This window comes from Pipra filicauda, unplaced genomic scaffold (genome assembly GCF_003945595.2).
Source record: "Pipra filicauda isolate LSUMZ 115617 unplaced genomic scaffold, ASM394559v2 scaffold71_size5581439_pilon, whole genome shotgun sequence".
Classification (NCBI taxonomy): domain Eukaryota; kingdom Metazoa; phylum Chordata; class Aves; order Passeriformes; family Pipridae; genus Pipra; species Pipra filicauda.
Window position 1 is genome coordinate 5,506,651 of NW_024104887.1, and position 20,113 is coordinate 5,526,763.

The 20,113-nt window shown below is 60.0% G+C and overlaps 2 protein-coding genes across 6 annotated transcripts in view; one reads left to right on the forward strand and one right to left on the reverse strand.

Annotated features, from left to right (window-relative positions):
- Positions 1-1,738: 1,738 nt before the first annotated feature.
- On the forward strand, positions 1,739-4,803 carry PIPOX (pipecolic acid and sarcosine oxidase). The gene is made up of 8 exons (XM_027726784.2): positions 1,739-1,939; positions 2,255-2,403; positions 2,829-3,030; positions 3,154-3,336; positions 3,399-3,551; positions 3,620-3,778; positions 3,928-4,003; positions 4,088-4,803. The coding sequence occupies exons 1-8, from the start codon at positions 1,814-1,816 to the stop codon at positions 4,216-4,218; spliced, it is 1,179 nt and encodes a 392-aa protein (XP_027582585.2). The 5' UTR covers positions 1,739-1,813; the 3' UTR covers positions 4,219-4,803.
- A 514-nt stretch (positions 4,804-5,317) lies between these two features.
- MYO18A (myosin XVIIIA) overlaps positions 5,318-20,113 on the reverse strand; it is a 37,516-nt gene continuing 22,720 nt past the window's right edge. For 3 of the 5 annotated variants that reach the window (XM_039389281.1, XM_039389280.1, XM_039389279.1), the window contains 22 exons: positions 19,893-20,002; positions 19,733-19,798; positions 19,348-19,476; positions 18,748-18,891; positions 17,629-17,718; positions 17,424-17,543; positions 17,233-17,344; positions 16,997-17,124; positions 16,700-16,854; positions 15,434-15,557; positions 15,156-15,356; positions 14,767-14,877; positions 14,346-14,450; positions 14,089-14,235; positions 13,886-13,999; positions 13,615-13,731; positions 13,430-13,513; positions 13,073-13,210; positions 12,193-12,378; positions 11,971-12,110; positions 9,214-9,336; positions 5,320-5,957 (listed from right to left, as the gene is read on the reverse strand). In XM_039389281.1, the coding sequence (XP_039245215.1) occupies positions 5,819-5,957; positions 9,214-9,336; positions 11,971-12,110; positions 12,193-12,378; positions 13,073-13,210; positions 13,430-13,513; positions 13,615-13,731; positions 13,886-13,999; positions 14,089-14,235; positions 14,346-14,450; positions 14,767-14,877; positions 15,156-15,356; positions 15,434-15,557; positions 16,700-16,854; positions 16,997-17,124; positions 17,233-17,344; positions 17,424-17,543; positions 17,629-17,718; positions 18,748-18,891; positions 19,348-19,476; positions 19,733-19,798; positions 19,893-20,002 (2,783 nt within the window). In that variant the 3' untranslated portion in view covers positions 5,320-5,818. The other 2 variants (XM_039389278.1, XM_039389282.1) reach the window with 2 other exon arrangements.

Genomic DNA, 20,113 nt, shown 5'->3' on the forward strand with positions numbered 1-20,113 from the left:
GCAATGGGTTCAGTGGGTGCAGAGTCCAGCACCTATTAAGCCACATTCTGACCTTTGCCAAAGTTCCTCATTCCGCAGTTCCCCATCTCCACGTGGATCAACAGCCTGTGGCAGTTCCCCAAACCCCCATCTCCCCCTCCCCATGCCATTGCCAGTCTCGAGTTTTCCCATCCATCCACCCAGCCCACACAGGGAATATTTCATTTTTATTGAGCTCTCCTGACCCACACCAGCTGCTTAGGGAAATGGATTTCTTGCTGCCACGAGCATTGCTTCCAGTTAATATAAACACAGGTGAAGAGGACATGGCAGGGAAGATGGAGGCCCTGTCACAGGGCTGGGGGGGGACACAACAAAAATTCAGGTCATGCAGCTGTTTTTTGGGGTCTGGGGGCACAGATTTCCCTGATGCCTGGGATCAGCCCTGGTTGGGTCACCCATTGCTTGAGGGGTCCCACAGAGCCGTGGGGATGGTCATCAGCACCACATCCATGGTCTTCCCAGCTCTGTAGCATCATGAGCAAGGCTTTTCCATCCATTCTGTTAACACACCACTAACGGGAGAGGAGTTCATTTTTACCATTTAACGTTTCACGGATAATTAATTATTCCTCATCTTTCCAGCAAAAAAGCAAGAGCAGGTAGAGGGGCTATTCAAAGCGAATAAAGTGAGCTGAAACCTTGGGAAATTGGTGAATTATTTGTAACATCAAAGGCGAGCGAGGATGTGCTGATTTAACAGCGCCCTGCGCGATGCAGAGCCCTGGGCATTGTGGTGGTGCTGAGACTGGAACACGCTCATTGCAGCAGTGGTTGTAGGCAACAGGGCAGATGAGGGGCCTGGGGGGGACCCCAACCCTTGCCCGGGCTCCCCATCCTCCTCCTCTCACCTCCCCATCTCTGTGAGCTGCCAGTTCTGCCTTTGCATGATGCCTGGGTGTCCCCATAACCTGGTGGGGGCCTCCAGCACTTTCCAAATCTTCATTCATCACCAGAGGCGAGTGGCAAAATAAATAATGATATTTAACGTTTTGTAATAACGATGATTAACCAGTAAATAATGCCTTTTATACCACAGAAGCCAGAGTAAATTAATTCCCCTAATTAGCTGTCAGGCAGCACGGGGCAGTGTCAGCAGCGGATAAAGCCAGCAGCCCTTGCCTGCGTTATCCCCCACCCTGAAGCATCACTGAATGTCCCCAAACCCCAAATCACACCCTAAAATTTTGCGGACTTGCAAAATCCACCACTGCCAGTGGGACATGAGGCTCTGTGCCATTTCCCAGCAGCTCTGGTGAGCCCTAAATAACTCCTATCTCCTGTTAAAAAAAAAAATAAATAAAAACAACAAAAAAAAAAACCCAACAAAATGGTTTATGGCTGTAATAAATTGTGCTGGGGGAAAAAAAAATCTGCTTGCCTGGAATCAAGCGGGGGGTTTCCCATTGGCACTCAAATGGGAGCGTTACCAAGGCCCACGTCCCACTGCAGCCAGAGCCAGCAGTGACCAGTGGAGAGGGAAAGGGGGATTTATTAAAAGGAATTTTCTATCACATTTATCTCACCCACTTGCTCTGATCAGATGATCTCCCTGCAGTGGTGGGACCAGATGCTGGTGTTGATGGGGGAATGGGAGTGCTTCTGCCTGGCCAGCCCCAAGGGGTGGGAGGGATTTGGGCCCTGTGATCCCATAGGGCTGGAGGGTTGCCGTGGCTCCACCCGCTCGGCTTGGCTGGACTCTGCCCCATTCCTCCCCTTGGATCAACTCCCGGCTGCTGGAGGGGACAGGAACAGGAACAGGGAGAGGACAGACATGGCTACCCCAGGCCAGCCCCAGAAGGCCACCTACGATGCCATCGTCATCGGGGCTGGCATCCAGGGCTCTTTCACTGCCTACCACCTGGCCCAGCGCCACAGAGACACTCTGCTGCTGGAGCAGGTACAGGTGACCCCATTCTGCCACATCCCCAGTCCCCACAGGCTGGGGCGGCTGCCTGCAGACCTGGCTGCCCTCTGGCTGCCCTCTGCCACGGCACAGAGTGGAGCTGCTGGAGGCACCACAGCCCCCAGTGCCAGGACCCCCATGTCCCCGCTGCCAAGACCCCCATCTCCTGCTGTTTCCTGGTGCCGTGGATGACAGGACAGTCTGTGTCCCCAGGTTCCCACCGTAGCACAGCACCAGTGCACGTGGGGATGGTGGGGTTGGGGGTGGTGTGGTGTCTGTGGTCACTCCCATGTCTCCTATCCCCCACAGTTCATCCTGCCCCACTCGAGGGGCAGCTCGCACGGGCAGAGCCGCATCATCCGCAGCGTCTACCCCGAGGAGTACTACTCCCGCATGATGCCCGACAGCTTCCGCCTCTGGCAGCAGCTGGAGGCTGAGGTCGGCATCCGCCTCTACAGGTGACAGGGATGGGGACGCAGCCCCCACTGGGCACCATCCCCTCCCTGCTGGACTGGGGTCTGTGGCCACTGGGTGGCATGTGGCCGTCCTGGCAGGCAGCTGCCGGCTCTGGGTAATTTATGGGGCTCCATAAAGATAATGTCATTAAGGAAATGAGCTTCCAAATGATCCTCCGGTGCCGGGGTCAGGGCTGATGGCACTCGCTGTATTTGAGGGGGGAAGCACGATGCCGGCACCCAGACCCTCCTCACGTGTCACCACATGCACCCAGCCCGTATCTCCCAGCTTCCCACCATGGGGTGCCCCAGCATGTCCCAAGCATCACTGGTGCCACCGTGCCTCAGTTTCCTCCAGGGGCAAAGCAAGCAGGGGGTCTGCACAGGAAGGGGGAGTAGTGGGAGCTGACTTGACTGGTGGGGTGCAGGCAGACGGGACTGGTGGTGCTGGGGCCGGCGGGAAACGAGGAGCTGGAGGCCTGTCGGCGCAGCCTGGGTGACAGTCAAGTCCTTGACCCCACGGCGCTGGCCCGGCACTTCCCTGGCTGCCGGCTCCAGGCTGGCCAGGTGGCCGTGTTGGACAGCACCGGCGGGGTGCTCTTCGCTGACCGGGCACTGAGGGCAGTGCAGGTGAGTGCTGCCAAAGGGATGGGCTGGGATATGTGGGACAGGATGGGCTGGGCTGAGCTGGGCTGGGCTAGGGGTCCCTTGGCTCCATCCCTGCAGCCACCTCCCGTTACCGTTCCCATTCAGGAGGTCTTTCGCCGACACGGGGGCACCGTGCGGGATGGGGAGAAGGTGCTGCGCATTGAACCTGGGGCCACGGTCACTGTCACCACCACGGGTGGGGTGTACCAAGCCCCCCGGCTCATCATCACGGCCGGAGCCTGGACAGGTCCCCTTGTGGAACCCCTAGGTCTCCGCCTGCCGCTGCAGGTAAGGGCCGGTGGCAGGGTGGGGTGGCACAGACACAGCCAGAGCTAATGCAGTGACTGCAGCCCCTGCGCATTGACGTGTGCTACTGGAGGGAGAAGGAGCCTAAGAGCACCAACGTGGGCAGTGTCAGTCCCTGCTTCCTGACCGTGGGGCTGAGCCAAGCCCCCCATGGCATCTACGGGCTGCCCGCCCTCGAGTACCCAGGGATGGTCAAGGTGAGTGGGTCAAAGTGGTGGTTGGGGGGGATCCCTTAACCAGTCCACCCTGACCAGTTGTCCCTCAGCTGTGCCACCACCATGGCAGCCCCATTGACCCTGAGAAGCGGGATCAGGCCCCCTCGGGTGCCGACCGCCCTGACATCAGCCTCCTGAGCAGCTTCATCAGCAGCTATCTGCCCGGGCTGGAGACCCAGCCGGCAGTGATGGAGACCTGCCTCTACACGGTGAGACCCCTCCTAGGGCATGGATCCAAGCCTGTGGGGTCCTGAGCCCACTCCCATCCCAAGGTGGACCTTGCCATCCCTTCGCCCCCCACACCTTGGGTCCAGGATTGGACCCTTGGCCCCTCACTCTCACACCATGGCTCCCCCAGAACACTCCAGATAAAGACTTCATCCTGGACCGACACCCCAAGTTCAGCAACATCATCATTGGTGCTGGCTTCTCAGGTAGGCGAGGGCACCCACCCCCCCAGCCCAGCATCCCAGAGGTGAGGGTGGCTATGTCCCCCACCTTCCCTCTCCTTCCCACAGGTCATGGGTTCAAGCTGGCACCAGTGGTGGGGAAGTTGCTGTGTGAGCTGAGCCTGGGCGAGGAGCCATCCCACAACATGGCTCCCTTCGCCATCACCCGCTTCCATGATGTGCTCCAGTCTGTGCTGTAGATGTGGGGCTCCAGATGTGCCCCCATGGCATTGCACCAGACTGCAGCTGTGTCCCTGCATTCCAGTGACCTTATACCTCAGTAGGCCTGCATCAATACCCGCCTCCATCTCCTTGCACCCTGGTGTCCCAACATGCTACACTTCTCCAACTCTAGCTGTCCTTCATCCCCACATCCCTATATTCCACCATCACATCACCCAGCATCCTGGCATCAATCCATGCCAGCAGCCCTCCATCTGTGCATCCCAGCACCACTGCACCTCCACATCCCAGAACCTGGGTATCCCCATGCCCCTGCATCCCTGCTACCTGCATCCCAGCAGCCCTGCATCCCTATACCCTGCCTCCCCATATCCCAGCATCCCTGTCTCCCTGCATCCCAGCATCCCCCATGCCATGCAGTGCCAAGCTGTCTCTACCAAGCACCCGCTCCCTGGGAACAAATTAAGAAGCTTTGTCAGCCTCATGAAGATGGAGCTGGAGCAGCGCAGAGAGACACACTCGCTTAGGAGTCAAGTTAAATGTTTTAATGTTAAATGTGCCATTTTATTATCATTAGATCGCTCCCACTTAATGAAAGCGCATTAGCGCAGCGTGGCTTTATGGCAGCGAGCGCTGAGCTTGGCCCATGTTTTACCAAGAGGTGCTGAGAAAAGGGATCAAATAACCTGGTTTGCCAAGGTCCCAGGAGTGGGGGTGTCTCAGAGGGTCCCTGGGGCCGGGTGCAGGGGACAGCACATGGCACAGGCCAGCAGGTGCCAGGGCCGAGCCGTGCAGGCAGCCAGCAATGCACATCATCATCATCTCCTCCGTGTTAAATAATTAACGCCGGCAGGCAGCGGCTCTGTCCCGCTGCTCATCTGCATATTTATGAAGATTGATAAATGATTCAGTGCTGGCACCCACAAGGGCTGTCCCCCCCCTACCCTCCCCAGCACCTGTGGGTGCAGCAGACTCAGGGAAGGGGCCAGGCTTGGCCCTTCCAAACAGCCCCGCATCCTTGCCAGGGCTGGATCCATTCCACCAGACCTTGCCACCACGCAAACACCCCTGCAAAATGGGGAGACCCCCCTGGCACATGGAGCAGGCAGCAGCCGGTGTCACCAGCCAGAAATGACGTTTATTTTCATACTGAAAGTAAAGGGGGTGTGGTGGGATGCACAGCTGGGCTAGTGCAAAACAGCCAGGCAGGAGCGGGGGAATGGGGAGCTGTTGAAAACCCAGGTGGACACCTGGGACCCCGTCCCCATGTCCCCTTCCCAGCTGCCAGGTGGCTGCTCCCCAGGGCCCGGCCAGCGAGAGACGTCTTTGGCTCAACTAAAAGGGGTGCAAGAGGGGGGGAGTTTAAGTTATAAAATAAAGAGCCAGCAGGCACTGAGGAATGAATCCAGGGTGCCGGAGCAGCCGACTCCACCGCCAAGGACAGACAGGAGGTGGGAAGGTGGGGGGTGCAGCCAGCGAGCCGGCCGGGCTGCTCCCCCCATGGCCGGGGGACGGCTGAGTGTGTCCCCCCCACCCCGCACAGAAGAAATACCGGCTGCCCGGGGTGGCCCCGTGGAGCTGAGTGTTCCTGGGGCGGTGGGAAGTGGTGATGGGGGGCTAGGCAGGGGTCTCAGCAGCCCTGCTCTCCGCCTCGCTGGCACTGGGGGAGCTGCGGGAGGAGCGGCGTGTGCTGTCCCCGGCGTCCTGCTCCTCGTCCCATCTGTCATAGGTGAAGGTGTGCCGGGAGCTCGTGGGGCTGTGGGAGAGAGCAGGGTTAGTGAGGGTCCCGGGGGGCTCCATGGCTCAGCATGGCTCGGCTGCTGAGCACAGCTCCCCTCTGGCTGCAGCAGGAGCTGTGGTGAGCCAGCACACTGGCAGCCAGCTGGATGGAGCCCTGATTGCCTCCTTTTTTATTATTTACGAGATATTTGTGGCATGCTCCACTGCAACCAGCTCCTCGCTGTGCTGAGCTGAGCCCCTGCTCTGAGGTGGGGCTGAGCTGAGCCTGCCCAGGGGCTGCCACTCCCATGGGCACCCAGAACTCCGCGCTCAGGAAAAGGGGGGCCCTGGATGCCGACACCAGCACTCATGGACACCCCTGCCTGAGGAACCTGGTTGTACCTGAGCCCAGGGCTGGGTGTTGGGGGTGTTTCTCCCCTTTTGCCCCCATGATGCCTTCCCTAGCCCTGGGAAAGGCAGCCCAATGGCAACCACATTTCCAAAAGGCTTCCTTCCCTTCCTTCAGTCATTCTCCTATTCAAGCCATCAGAAAGGATGGAATCTGCTTGGAAATCGCTGCCAGTGAGCCCCAGCACATCCACTCTTCTACATCAAACAGGGTGTGGAGACCCAAAGTCCTGCAGGCTGAGGCTGTTCACACCCCAAATTCCCATCACAGGCACCTGACAGGACACAGGACAGCAACTCTGAGCTCCAACTGCCCACCCCGGGTCACCTTCCCAGGTGCTGCCTCCCCCCATGATCACACACTGCAGTGGGTGCGTGTTAGTATCCATCACACTCCTGCCCACTCCCAGGATGAGCGGGATGCTGTGCTGCCCAAAACTCCTTAAATTTCCTGAAGGAATAAATCCAGTTGTGTCCTGGCTGGTGGCTGGGGAGCCAGGAAGGCATTAGCACTTCCCAGTGTCCCCACAGCCAATAATCCTGAACACGCTGCGTCCTGGCAGCCTGGGCAGTGCCAGTCCCACTGTGGCCACGCTGGGAATCTCCCCACAGATGGAGATGAGTTGAGGATGCCCTGCAGCACCCCAAAAGCAGGGCTGCTGCAGGCACAGAGAGGTGCCCCATGCTGGCGGAGGTGGACTCCATGTCCGGAGTCAGGAGAGGGTTAGGGCGAGTGGTTAGTGGCACACAGGGAGGTTCATGCTGCACGGCACACACCGCTCCCACCTCCTGCCTCAGTCGCTCTCGGGCCGGTACAGGTACTTCATCATCAGGCTGTCCACCTGCTTCTTCCGCTGCTTCTCCTCCTTCTTGGCCCGGGCAGGACGTGTTGGCTCCTCGCCCCCCGCCGCCCGTGGGCCCTTCTTGACACTGGAAGTGCTGCGGTAGGAGCTGGTGGAGCCAGAGGAGGACTCGGAGGAGGAACTGGAGTCAGATGATGACTCCTGCTTCTTCTTCTTCTTTTTGGATTTTTTCTTGGATTTCTTGGCGCGCTTCTTAGCGCTCTTCTTCTTCCGCTCCTCCTCTTCCTCGGAGGAGCCCGAGCTGCTGCGGCACCGGCAGGTGTGCCGGGAGAAGTCAAGGGCGGATGCGGAGCGGCGCAGGCTGCCAGAGGGGCGATCGGCAGCGCCCAGGGGGGCCGCGCTCCGGACACTCCGCACGCTCCGGCCGTCATCCCCTGAGTCGGCATCGGGGCTGGAGCAGCCCCTGGACCTCAGCGGGCGGTAGCTCAGCACCTCCTGGATGGCAGCTTCCAGGTCGGGGTCAAGGTAGGAGCGGCGCCCCACGGGGCGAGCATCCCCAGGGCCCTCCTCCTCCGAGGCTGCACTGCGGGGCCGTGGGGGCACAGAGAAGCTGCGCCCCAAGAGGGGCTGCCCACGGGACCCGTCATCCGCCTCATCCAGGCGGCTGCGGGCCAGGGAGAGCCGTGATTCGGGACGACCCTCGGGCCCCCCACGCCTGCTCCGCAAGCTCCCGGGGCTGGAGAGGGCGAAGCTCAGCACGGAGCACCCCTCGTCCCCATCATCTCCATCCTCCAGCCCGCGCCAGGAGGTGGAAGACACTCGGCTCACTGGAGCAGAGGCAACGGAAGCTTTCTCAACGTCGGTGGCCGAGAGGGACCACCGCTTGTCCAGCCCTTGCCGAGCCCGACCGCTGGCGTCGGCGAAGGCGCGGGCGATGACGGCCGCCCGGTCCTCGGGCTCGCCGCCGCGGGCCTTCCTGCGCGCCGGGCGCTCGGGGGACGGCGGCCGCTCGCCCAGAGCGCTGAACAGCGTCTGCTCATCCCCGCGGCCGCCTATGGAATCCTTGAGGCCCGGTCGCTTCCTGTAGCTGAGGGAGCTCAACACTGACACCGGTCGCTCCTCAGCCTCAGGACCGTCCGGGGGGGCTGACCTGTGCAGCGGCACCGCAGCCCCGCACGCACCGGGGAGACAAGAGAGAGATGAAGATGAGCGGGCGAGGGGGGGACCAGCGAGGCGTCCTCGGCAATTTGCGTCAGTGGGAAATGGCATCGTGGAAAAATGTCATGTAAATGTGGGAATTGTTCTAGCCCAGCACTTTGATTCCCCTTTAAAGTGTTGCCTCCAATTTATTTCATTGTCAGCTACCTGGAGCCACTGCGTTTGATTCCCGACTTCAGAAAAGGTGGAATTATCTCCAATAACAAAATGTTTTACATCTGCACCGCTGAATAAATTAAACCAATTAACAGAAACCAGCTCAGATCTTTCCCCCCTGCTTGGCAGAGGGAGGGAGTCCCTCGGGACTCCTGGAGCCCTGCTAGGAAATTGGGTTTGGATAAAAGCAATCTGTGCTCAGCAGGCAAGCAATTTTCATGGAGAATGGAAGTGGGGATGTGCGCCCCAGCCCCACACTGTGGGGGCACCTGGGCATGTCTCCCACCTCTACTGTCATTTTCTGAGAGGTGTGGGGAGGGGTGTGGTGGGGCTGCAGAGGAGGGCAGAATGGAGTAGGGAATCAGTCCTGGAGTGACGGAAGGCTGCAGAGCGATGGAAGGCTGCACAGAGCTAGAGCCCACCACTGTGAGCCCTGGGGAGGCAAATGGGGTGGGAGGTATGGATGCCCTTGTGCCTCCAGGATGGGATGAGGGAAGGAGGACCAGAGAGGTCCCCTTAGCTGGGGGAACATGTGTCCCCAGTGGAGACCAAGCTGCTCACCAGCATTAACCCTTCCCTGGCCAACCACACAAGCACCAGGCGGGAACACGGCACCGAGCGCCACATCCCACGAGTGCCCAGCCACCCCCAGCCATGTCCCAGCACAGCTCATCCCGTCCTCTGCCCCACACCCAGCCCTGCACCCACCTGCTGCCCTTCAGGCTGCCGTCATCCGAGAGCGCTTTGGAGGAGCCTTTGTTCTTGGAGAGCCAAGACTTCACCCCATCCACGCGCTCCTCCAGCTCCGAGTCCACATCTGAGTCACCGTCGCTGCCAGAGGAGCGGGTCAGGGTGGAAGAAAGCAAGAGGTGAGCATGGGGCAGTGAGATTTTGGGTGCTGGAGAGGTGAAAGTGCACTGGAAAGCACCATAGCCCCCCTGGCACCCACTTCCTGGGCACCCTGGCATGAGTGAAACCCCATCCCATGATTCTACTCCATCGCTGGGGTGTAACCTGCATGCACAGACCTCAGCCTGCATTTTAGGGTCTCCCTGAAGCACCCCCCAAACCCCCAAACCACCTCCCTGCCTGCCCAAGGGGCTCCTGCATCCTCTGCCTAATGTCCCCCCTCGCCATTGCATGGGGCTGGAGACAGTTGGGGCAGCAGGCAGGGCACAGCTCCAGAAACCCAGGAGATTTCCAGCTCCGGGACTTGGGAGGAAATAAGTGGGTTCATTTTATAGGCCGCCGTCGAGTGCAGAATTACAGCGAGGAAGAGCGATGCTGATGGCCCCGGGTAAACAGGAGTTTAGCAGGCGGAACAGGAACGACTCCGGCACGGCGGGCGCAGGAGCGCGGTGGGCAGATTTACAGCCCTGCCGTGCCCGAGAGCCCCTGATTTACGTCCCCGCGTAAAAAAAGTCCTATCTGGCTTAAACCATCTAATTTATAACGGCCCTTCGTAACCATATTGATTGCCTTTAGAGAGAAGGTGCTGTCTGCATTGCAAAATCCATTCCTCCACGTTAAAAGCATCCCCAAATAAATCTCCCTTAATACCTCACCGCTCACTGCTTTCATTAGGGTTACGGCGGCACTGGTGGGATCTATACGGAAATCAAAGTGGTGTGGTCCCCTCTCCCCACCCCACTCCCACCAAACGAGGGCTCCCACTGGGCTGCTTCAGGGAAGGGATATATCGTAGGATCTTTAACGGCCTTTTATCCGCCTGGTTTTGGGCTTATTCCCTGCCTGGGAATGATGGCAAACAGCACAAGGGACAGGCTGGGATAGGCCCTGTATATGAATCCTCCTTGTCAAATTCAAAGCAACGAGCCACACTCCATCCTGCGCATCTCCCTCCCCTGCAATACATCCAGGCAACGCTGGGCTTGGAAAAAAAAAAAAAAACCACAACAAAAAATCCCACAGAATGACACCAAAAAAACCCCCAACGAGCCCCAGAAACAAGCTCTGGGGGCAGCTAAGGTTTTATAACCAGCAGAATTAAACTCCACATCAAACGCAGTTTATGTCCAGGCGAACGTGCCGTTAGTCAAGCAGGACTCGGGTCGTGGGAACGACCATGGATGGGGATATTAATTAGCGGGGCTCCATCGCTGCCCCACGCTGACACGTTCATCATCAGCCATGGCAGGACATCATTCCCCACCCCATCCCAGGGCCTCATCCCATCCCCCTGCGTGGGACACAGTTATGTGCCGTGCCATGCCGTGCCGTCGGTGATGTTAGGGCATGCAGAGGTGGGCCAGCGGCATGCGGGACCCCGGCCCTCGGGGGTGAGGTGGGGGTTAGGGGAGGGGAGGAAGGAAAGAGATGCTCCTCACAGTTTACTCTTTCTTTTCTGATACTTTGCCACCATGTCCTGCAAACTGGGAGGGGTTGGAGGGAGGGTAGGAGGGGGGAGAAACACAACAGAAATCAAATGAAAATTAAAAAAAAAAAATAAGACCAAGCGGGTGGAGAACGGATGGGGACAAATTAAATGGAGGGGAAGGGCCAGGGGAGGGAGGTGAGGCTGCCCTGCAACCCTGGAGTGGGGTTGCACCCAGGCTGGATTCCAGCATTCCAGGACGGTTGCCAGAGCATGTTCAAAGAAAGGTAACAGAGCTGAGGAAGGGTCTGGAGCACAAGTCTGATAAGGATTGACTGAGGGAGCTGGAGGGGCTCAGCCTGGAGAAAAAGAGGCTCAGGGGCAACACTTTTGCTTTCTACAACTCCCTAGAAGGAGGTTGTAGCCATGTGGGGGTCAGGCTCTGTTCCCAAGGAACAAGTAATAGGACAAGAGGACATGACCTCAAAGTTGTGTTTAGATTGGATACTAGGGAAAATTTCTTCACCAAAAGGGTGGTCAGGCATTGGAACAGGCTTCCCAGGGAAGTGGTGGAGTCACCATCCCTGGAAGTGTTCAAAAAACATGTGGATGAGGCACTTGGGACCATGATCTAGTGGTAACATGGCAGTGCTGGGTTAATGGTTGGAGTCGGTGATCTCAGAGGTCTTTCCCAACCTAAACAATTGTAGGATTCTATAATTCTATCTCTGGGCTGGGCTGGATCCCAGCATCCCAAACCTCCTGCCAGCTTGCGCTGCCCTGGCTCCTGGGGCTCCCTGGGCTGTTTCCAGCCAGCTGACACAGCCCTGAATGCATTTCAGGCACCTCCACAAGCGGGTGAAGCTCCCCGGGGCTGTGGGTGGACAGAGGGATGGATGCAGAGGTGCAGGGACTGATGCCCGTGTGCACAGGTGCCTGATGCACGGATGGCACATACACAGGTGCATGGACAGATGCACAGGTGCACAATGCATGGACAGATGGAGGGACAGCATCCTGCCAGGGCCAGGCAGAGCCGAGGGGTCCCGGTGGCATTTCTGAAGTGGCGAGGGGAAGCAGTGACCCCCGGGGATGTGCCTCGCGTGGGAGCCAGGCCCAGGTGTTCTCACCTGTTGATAAGGTCCTCGTTGCTGTCGCTCTCCATCTCATCCTCAATGGCCGCCTGCAGGTCCCCGATGCGCTTGAAGGCCAGCTTCAGGTCTGACTGCAGGCTCTGGTTGGCAGCTTCCAGGCTCTCCAGGTCCATCTCCTGCGGGGAGGGAGTGGGATGAGCCAGGTACCTCAGGGAACACCCCCCTGCTCCCTGCCTGGCCCTATCACAGGTGCCTCACCAGCTCGTGCTTCTTGCGGCTGGCCTCTGCCTCCTTCTTGGCCAGCTCGCCCATCTCCTCCTTGACATCACGGAGCTGTCGCTGCAGCCGCTTGTTCTGCTCCTTCTCCCGGTTCTCGGCGGCTGCGCGCTGATCCCGCTCCTCCGTCAGCTTCTCCATGTTCTCCTTCAGCCGCGTGGCCAGGCTCTGCAGAGCAGTGGGGTCACCCCAGAACCCCCATGGACTCCTCATCCTACAGGTCCACCCTCATCCTGCAGATCCACCCCAACACCCACCAAGGGCTGATGAGATGACCTCCCCATGACCCCATCCCTATGAATTTACACAAGGAGATGAAGGAGAAATCACCCCCTCCCAGGGCCAGGGAAGGGGCAGAACAACAGCAAGGGCTTTGTTGAATTGGAAAAATAGATTTAACTGTGTGTGAAGTAATTAAAACATGTAACATAAGGAAAAAATAGCTCCTGTTCTCCCCCATCCACTGAGCCAGCCGCTGCATATTTATGGCCCCGGCAGAGAGAGCGGGGAAGGAAATAATAGCTTGGAAAATATGAAGAGGAGAGCTAAGCTGCTGCGCTCCCCGGCAGAGCTGCGGAGGCAGAATATAAAACAGGCTGTGTTCGTGGGGCCGGGAGTCTATAATTTCCCTAAGTCGATGCAGGGAAAGAGCATCACTTTGCCGGGCCGGGCGGTGGATTACTGTTATCGGTGCTTGCAGGGAGCCTTCCCTGCGGAGACAGGGATGGGCTGCCGGAGGGGGAGGGCTGCAGTGTGGGGGGTCCTGGGTAGAGGATGCGCTCAGCAGACCTCTCGGGCAGCTTCATTATGCTCCTGTTGCATCCTTGTCCCAGGCAGAGTGGAGGGAGAGCCCGGTGCCTACCTCCAGGCGCTTGACTTGCGTCCGCTCAAACTCCAGCCTGGTCTCCAGCTCGCGGATCTTGGCTTCTTGCCGGCTCACCAGCGACTTGTCCACCATGGATTGCTCCAGGAACTCCAGCTGACTCTGCAGGCCTTGTAGCTGTGGGGGGTGGTGGGGGCACAGCTTCAGCCTCGACCACGACCTCCCTGCCCCCCTGACACGCTGTCCTGGAGCAGAGCTGCTGGCCATTCTGCTCCAATCCCCCAGGACTGCTCTGTGCCCCCACAGTGCATGGTATGGGCAGCAGGTCTCTGGGTGACCCCCATCCCCCCGGCTTCACTCAGGGTGCATCCCCTGTCTGATGTTGGTGCTCCCCACCTTCTCCTGCAGCTCCTGCTTCTCCTTGTTGACCTCCTCCAGCTGTGCCTGGAGATCATTCATCTGTGCCAGGTCTCGGGACGCCTGTGGGACACACCGAGGCCGTCAACAGGGATCCCACTGCGCTGGCTCCAAGAGGGGTGTTTTGGGGGGGTGGAGTGGGCACAGCTGCTGCTCTCCCTCACCTGGGCTACAGCTGCCTTGTGCTTCTTCATCAGCTCATTCATGTCCTCCTGGTCCTCCTCCAGCCGACTCTGCACCTCATTCTTTTCCCGCTGCAGTCGGCTCAGCTGCTCCTCCAGCTGCAGGGAGCAACACCTGTCTCCTGCTGCAGCGCAGGAGTGGGGCACTCACCCCCCCAAAGCACCCCAAACAGCATGGGGTCACCCTGCTGGCACCCTGGGAGCAAGTGGGGCATGGCCCCACCAAGGCGCATCGCACCCCAAAACCACTCACCGCTGCCTTGGCCTTGGAGAGGTCGTCGATCTGCAGATGGAGGTCCTCGATCTCCACTTCCATGGATTTGCGGGCCTTGACAGCGGCTGCGCAGGTGAACTCCGACTCCTCCAGCTGCAGGGATAAAGCTCAGCACCTGGCCAGAGGACAGGGACACCCCGTGTCCCTGAAAGGCTGTGGTTTGGAGGGGTCTGGATGCACACCTGGTTCTTGAGCTGGGTGATCTCCCTCTTGCTGGGTGCATTGTTCTTCAGGTGGTCCAGCATGATCTGAGCATCAGCCAGCAGTGCCTTCGTTCTCTTCAGGTCCCGGCGCAGGCGCTTTTCTGTCTCGAAGTCCCGCTGGTTGGCCTGTGGCAGGGGGGACCATGCCAGGGCTCTGTGCTGCAGGGGTGCCCACTCCCTATGGCCACCTCAGGGTCCCCAAAGCAAGGCACATGCCCAGCTGCCCTTCACCCCACCTGCTCGCTGACAGCAGATAACTTGCTCTCCAGCTCCCGTTTCTCTCTCAGCACCTTCTGCTTGTCCTCATACTCCTCTTCCAGCTGCACTTCCATCTGCTTCAGCTGTGGGACAGACAGGGGGCAGCTGGTCAGGGAGGGGTCATGACCCCCCTCCTTGCATGTCCCCACACACTGGGGACACTGGGTGACCCCACCGGACGAGTGTTTGCGCAACCAGAGGCACAAAGCCCGGCGTGCGCTGGCCCGGGCGGCAGAAGGACTGGTCGGACCCGCCGGGCTGGTGGAGCCGGGCTGTGGTCGGCTGCGTGGGAGCCGGGTGCTGCGTGACGGTGCCCAGCTGGCAGCTCCCGGCACCCAGCCGGGGCATGGGGAGGCATCCCAGGCCCTCCTGGACAGAGGGGCTGCAGCTGAGCCCTACCTTCTTCTGGCACGACTGCCGGATCTCCTCCACCTCCTCGTCACGGCTCTCCACCTCCTTGGCGTGGGTCTGCCGCAGCCGCTCCATCTCCATCTCCAGCCGCAGCTTCGCCTACAAATGGTGGGGATGTGGTCAGAGTAAAGGGGATGTGGGGACCCCCCATGCCACTCCCCAGGCACCACTCACACAGAAAATGCCCCGGTCCGAGGCCGGCCGGGTCGCTCGCCCCATGGTGACCTGCCAGGCCATGGCACGGAGGGCCAGGAGCCGTGTCAGCCCAACACCGGGCTCAGAGCGACCGCCTCCTCTTCCTGGGCAAGCCCGGCCCAGGTAATAACAGCCCTGCATGAAACCACCCCACCCAGAAACCTCGCCCCTCCCCGCTGTACCTGCTCCAGCATCTGGATGGTCCCAGCCTGCTCATCCAGTTCCTCCTCTTGGTCTTTGACCTTCGCCTCCAGGTCCCTCAGCTGTTTCTTCACCTTGGCCAGGGAGGCTTCGTCCTTTGACTCCTGGGAGGAGATGTCCTGCAGCTCTGCCTCCAGTGCCTCCGCCTTCTGCGTCAGCCCTGCGATGTCCGAGTCCTTGTCCTGTGAGAGACAGGGTCACCATGACCCTGGGGCACCTGGTGATTGGGGGACTGGGTCAGGGGCTGGGATCCACTCACCTCCAGCAGCTGCTTGAGGCCGAAGACCTCAGCCACCAGCACATCCTTCTCACGACTCAGCTTCTCCCGCTGCAGCCGTTCCCTCTGTGCCTCCTCATGTGCCTGAGAGAGCTCGCTGTCAAACCTACGTGGGGAGAGCAGGGCAAACACTCAGCACCCCGGGGGCCAGTCCTCAGCCCTGTGCTAGGGACACTGTGCCAAGCATCCCCTTCCCATGGCAGCTGGCTTCGGGAAGGGCGGAATGGCGTCCAGTGCTTGTTTGAAACAGCCTGTTGATGAGCCTTTAATTGCTAGCACGGTGGCACGAGTCACTCCGAGAAACTCCTCCCGATGCCTTTACTCAGTGCTAATGAAGAGCACAGTGCCGACCCGGCAGAACCATCAGCTGCTCTGTGGGGCCAGCAGTGGCTGCTAACGGCAGGGGCTTGATACACCGAGGCAGCCAGGGACACCAAACCCTCCAAGCAGGACTCAGAGGGGCTTCAGGACATTGAGGGGTCTCCAGGAGAGACAGGATCTTGCGGCAGCACAGCTCCCCCAGCTGCATCCCAGTGCCATGGCCCCACGTGGGATGGTACAGGTCCCATCCCCAGAGCGGACACGAGCCCCTGGAGGGGACACAAACCCCTGGTGGGGGAGTGCTCAGCACAGCCTGTAGCCAGGAAGTGCCGTGGCAGCTCTCCCAGTGCCCCTGGGATGGGATCAGCCGGGTTTGCTCCGAAATCACTGCCTTTGGGGCTTGGAAAACAACCCTATGCTTGAGTTTGTGACCTGAGTTAAACACCTCGGCAGCTAATCCCCGTTTTTCCTCGCGCTGGGTAATAAACAGCTGCATTAGCACAGACACCAATCCACGGAAATTGAAATTAATTAGATTGGATTCTCTCGCTGTATTTGTGTGTGTGATCATTACCATAATGAGATGAAAGCGTCCCTGCTGCTTAATAACGTTAGCAAACTTTGGGGCTGGGAGCGGGGATGGGGTGGCAGCGCACGCCGAGCCGAGATGCAGGGCACCAGCAGCCTCCACCATGGGGCATGCCCCCATGGAGGGGAGATCACTCAGCACCAGGTCCCCCAAAAGGGTATGAGGGACCCCCTCACAACTAACACATCCAACCTTGGCAACTCCATCCTGCTGGAGACACCCCAGCCAAGTAGGAGCTGGTGAAGTGCCCAAATCCCTGCTAAAATGGTAATGCCACTTTTGCCAGGAGCTTGCTGCGCAGCAAGGATGACCCTCTGGCTCCAGCGTGCAATCCCCACCTTCTCTGCTTCTTCTCCAGGTCATGGTTGCGTCCCTGCTGTCCCTCGAGGTGCAGCTTGGTGTCCTGTAGCTCAGCAGCCAGGCGCTGGCACTTCTTCTTCAGCTGCTGCAGCGCGCGCTGGCTCTCCTCGCTGTCTGCTTGCAGGTCGGCCAGCTGCAGGCAGGAGCAGGCAGGGAGGTGAGGGCTCTGGGATCCCACCACATCCCTGCTGTCCTGGCCATGGGCTCCCTCAGCTCCAAGCAGCCCACCCCATGCTGAGGGCACCAGGGGTTCCCCAGGGCTGAGCCCCACTCACCTTCCGCTCCAGCTGCCTCTTGCCCTGCTGCTCCACCTCCAGCTTGTCCTCCAGTTCCTGCTGCATCCGTTTCTTGGTGAAGTCGATCTCCCGCACTGCCCGCTCATATTTCAGCCGCCATTCGCCACCTGTGCAGGGAAATGGGGTCACCAAGGGGCTGTGGGGGTGGTGTGGGGCCACTGTGGAGAGGGGGACACTCTGTGTGCCAGCAGCCAGCACAGGAGGCAGGACAGTACCTGAATCATCATCATCGAGCTCCCCGTTGAGCTCGGCCGCCCGGATGAGCCGAGCCTCCATCACCTCCATCTCCATTGACTCCATCTGCTTCTTCAGGGCATCGTACTTTGCCTGGGAGGGAACATGGCTTTTGTGAGTGCTGGGGGTAGGGGACAGGAAATGCTGTGAGGCCGGGGAGAGGTGCTTTTACCTGCAGGTCCTTCATCTCCTTCTCAGCCCGCAGCCTCTCAGCTGTCTCGGCGTCCAGCAGCTGGGAGGCTGACTCGCCGGTGTTCCGCTCGTCCGTCAGCTCCGATGTCAGCTCTGTGATCTGGGGGCAGCAGGAAAAACGGGATCATGGGCTGGGGCAGGCCAGAAGAGCACCATACCCCATCTTGGCACCAGCAAGGACCTACCCTGCTCTCCAGGCGGTCGCTGTTGAGCCTCAGCTCGTTACGCTCCTTCTCCACCTTCTCGAGTTTGCTCTTCAGCTGCTGGATCTCTTCCTGCAACAGAGCGGGCAGTGAGGGAGGGGGGAGGCGCAGGGAAGAGGTTGGTGGGCAGGAGCTTGGCAGCTCTCCACCCCCCACAGCACCCCCCCAACGCAGGATGGGCAGGGTGGGGGCTCCCCGAGGCCGCTCTCCCCTGCCAAGGGCTGGGCAGGGACTTTCCCCAACCCGCTCCTCTGCCGAGCTGACTCCAACCCCATAAATGGTGTCGAAACACCAGGCAGTCCCAGAAAAGCTGGAGAGGGGTCCCCCCATCCCCTCGGAGGGGGGTGGGAGCAAACCCACTCATCAACAGCTCACTGAAGGATTTGGGTGCACCCAGCCCAGGTGAGGATAGAAGGGGCCCACCAGGATGTCTGGGGCCCATCAGCCAATTCTGGGGAGGTGTGTCTGGCTGCCAGCATCTTCCTCTTCCCTCCTCTGGTCCTAGTACAGGCTGGAGGGGGGCAGGAGGGACCCCAAGTGCCCCCATCCAGGCACCCATCCTTAGCAGGTCGGGGTGAAAGCTGAGACAGGCAGCGGCTCCGTGCCGAGCAGGCTCGGCGGGTGCACCAGTGTCTGGTTGCCAGCGCGAGCGGAGCCCCTGCATATGCCTCTCGGCACACGGTTTCATTTCCATTCTCCACGCTTGTAATTGGGCTCATGCAACAGCCGGCTCTCGGGATGCTAATGACATGCTGATTCGCAAATTAGGGAGCAATTCGAGCCTGGCGCTGACTGGGTGCAGGCAGACGCAGTCCCACATCTCACCCCATCATGGGCTCCTGCATCCCATCCCACTGTGGAGTCCTGTATCCCAATCCACCACAGGATCCTGCATCCCACCCTTCCCTGGGTTCTGCATCCCACCTCACTGCAGAATACTGCCTCCCACCCCGCCACAGGATCCTGCATTCCACCCCACTGTTGGCTCCTGCATCTGACCCCGCCATGGGGTCCTGCATCCCACCCCGCTGCGGGGCCCACAGCCAACACTCCCCCAAGCCCTCCCTGCTCCATCCAACATCCCCCAGCACAGATACCCACGTCTTTGCCACGGATCTGGTCCTCGGTGAGCTGCACCTCGATGAGGGGCCGCACAGTGGTGAAGAGCTTCCACCACGGCCAATCCTTCACCCCTTTGTTCTTCTTGATGTTCTTCTGCACGCACCGGATGGCCAAATCCTGGATCTGTGCAGGGCACGGGGTCAGCACAGGGTACGGGGTCAGCACGGGGTGCTGCCAGCAGGGCAAAGTGGGGCGGGTGGGCGCTCAGCACCCCCACCAGCACCCCAGCATGCTCCCCTTCGTTAGCATTTGGGCTAATTGCACCAGTGTATCTTCTGTTTGATCCTCTCCAGCCCCTCTAAGTGCTAATCCCGGGAAGGCGAGGCGCTGCCGAGACGCCTATTTTACGCCTTCTTTAATGATAAAAGTAGGAGCCGATGCGTCGCTTCATCCTGCCGTGGCGATGCCCAGCAGCCTCCCCGCCGGCTCCCCCTGGCCCCCCGGTTCCCCCTGGCCCCCCACGGCTCCCGGGGAGGCGGGAGGAGGAGGTGCTGGCCCAGGAGGCGAAGAAAGACTGTGCTGCCCATTTTAGGCGAAATTGTGCAGCAGAGCGGGGAGGGGAGAGTTGCTGGGACGAACCTTTCTCTTCTTGAAGTGCTGCCGTGCCAGGAAGCCCCTGCACGCTGCCTGGAAGAGGGTGATGTTCCTGCTGGTTTGTGTGTCCCGCTGCTCCTCCAGCTTGGCCAGTGATCCAGCCCGGAAAAACACCTGTGGGAGGGGAGGGGGATGGGATGGCGATGGGTGCCGGCATCCCACCAGCCACGCCGTGCCACCCGCCTGCTGGTAGGGATGCAGCTCTCCCCTCCTGTCCCAGCCACTGGTCCTGTCCTGCCGTGGGGTTTTATTCCCCAGGCACAAGGAATGCCGGGGGTGGGAGCAAACAGTGATGCCCTTGTGCTGTCCCACCGTGCTGTGCCCAGCCATGACGCACACCCCTGCCCACACTCAGCGTCAGGCACCATACCCGGCTCAAGCCCATGTGGTAGCTGCTCTTCTCCAGGTCCAGCGACTCCAGGAGCTCCTCCACTGCCTGTGGGGAGGGAGGAGTGTCAGGACTGGGATGGTGGCACCCTGGGGTGCAGGGGACCTTGGACCACACACTGGCCCTGACACAGGACACGCACCCGCTTCTCGTCCACCACAATGTAGTTGCGCCCGTGTTTCTTGGTCAGGTGTGGGGCCAGGACATCGAAGCGCCGCCTGAACTCCGCAAACACCATGTGGTCGGGGTAACCTGGGGGAGCAAGGGAGAGTGGGGCTGTGGGGACAGCCAGGATGCCTGGGGGATGGCCAGGGACCGCCTTGTGTGCCCTGACATGCTGAGGCCCAACTTCTGGGAGAGTTG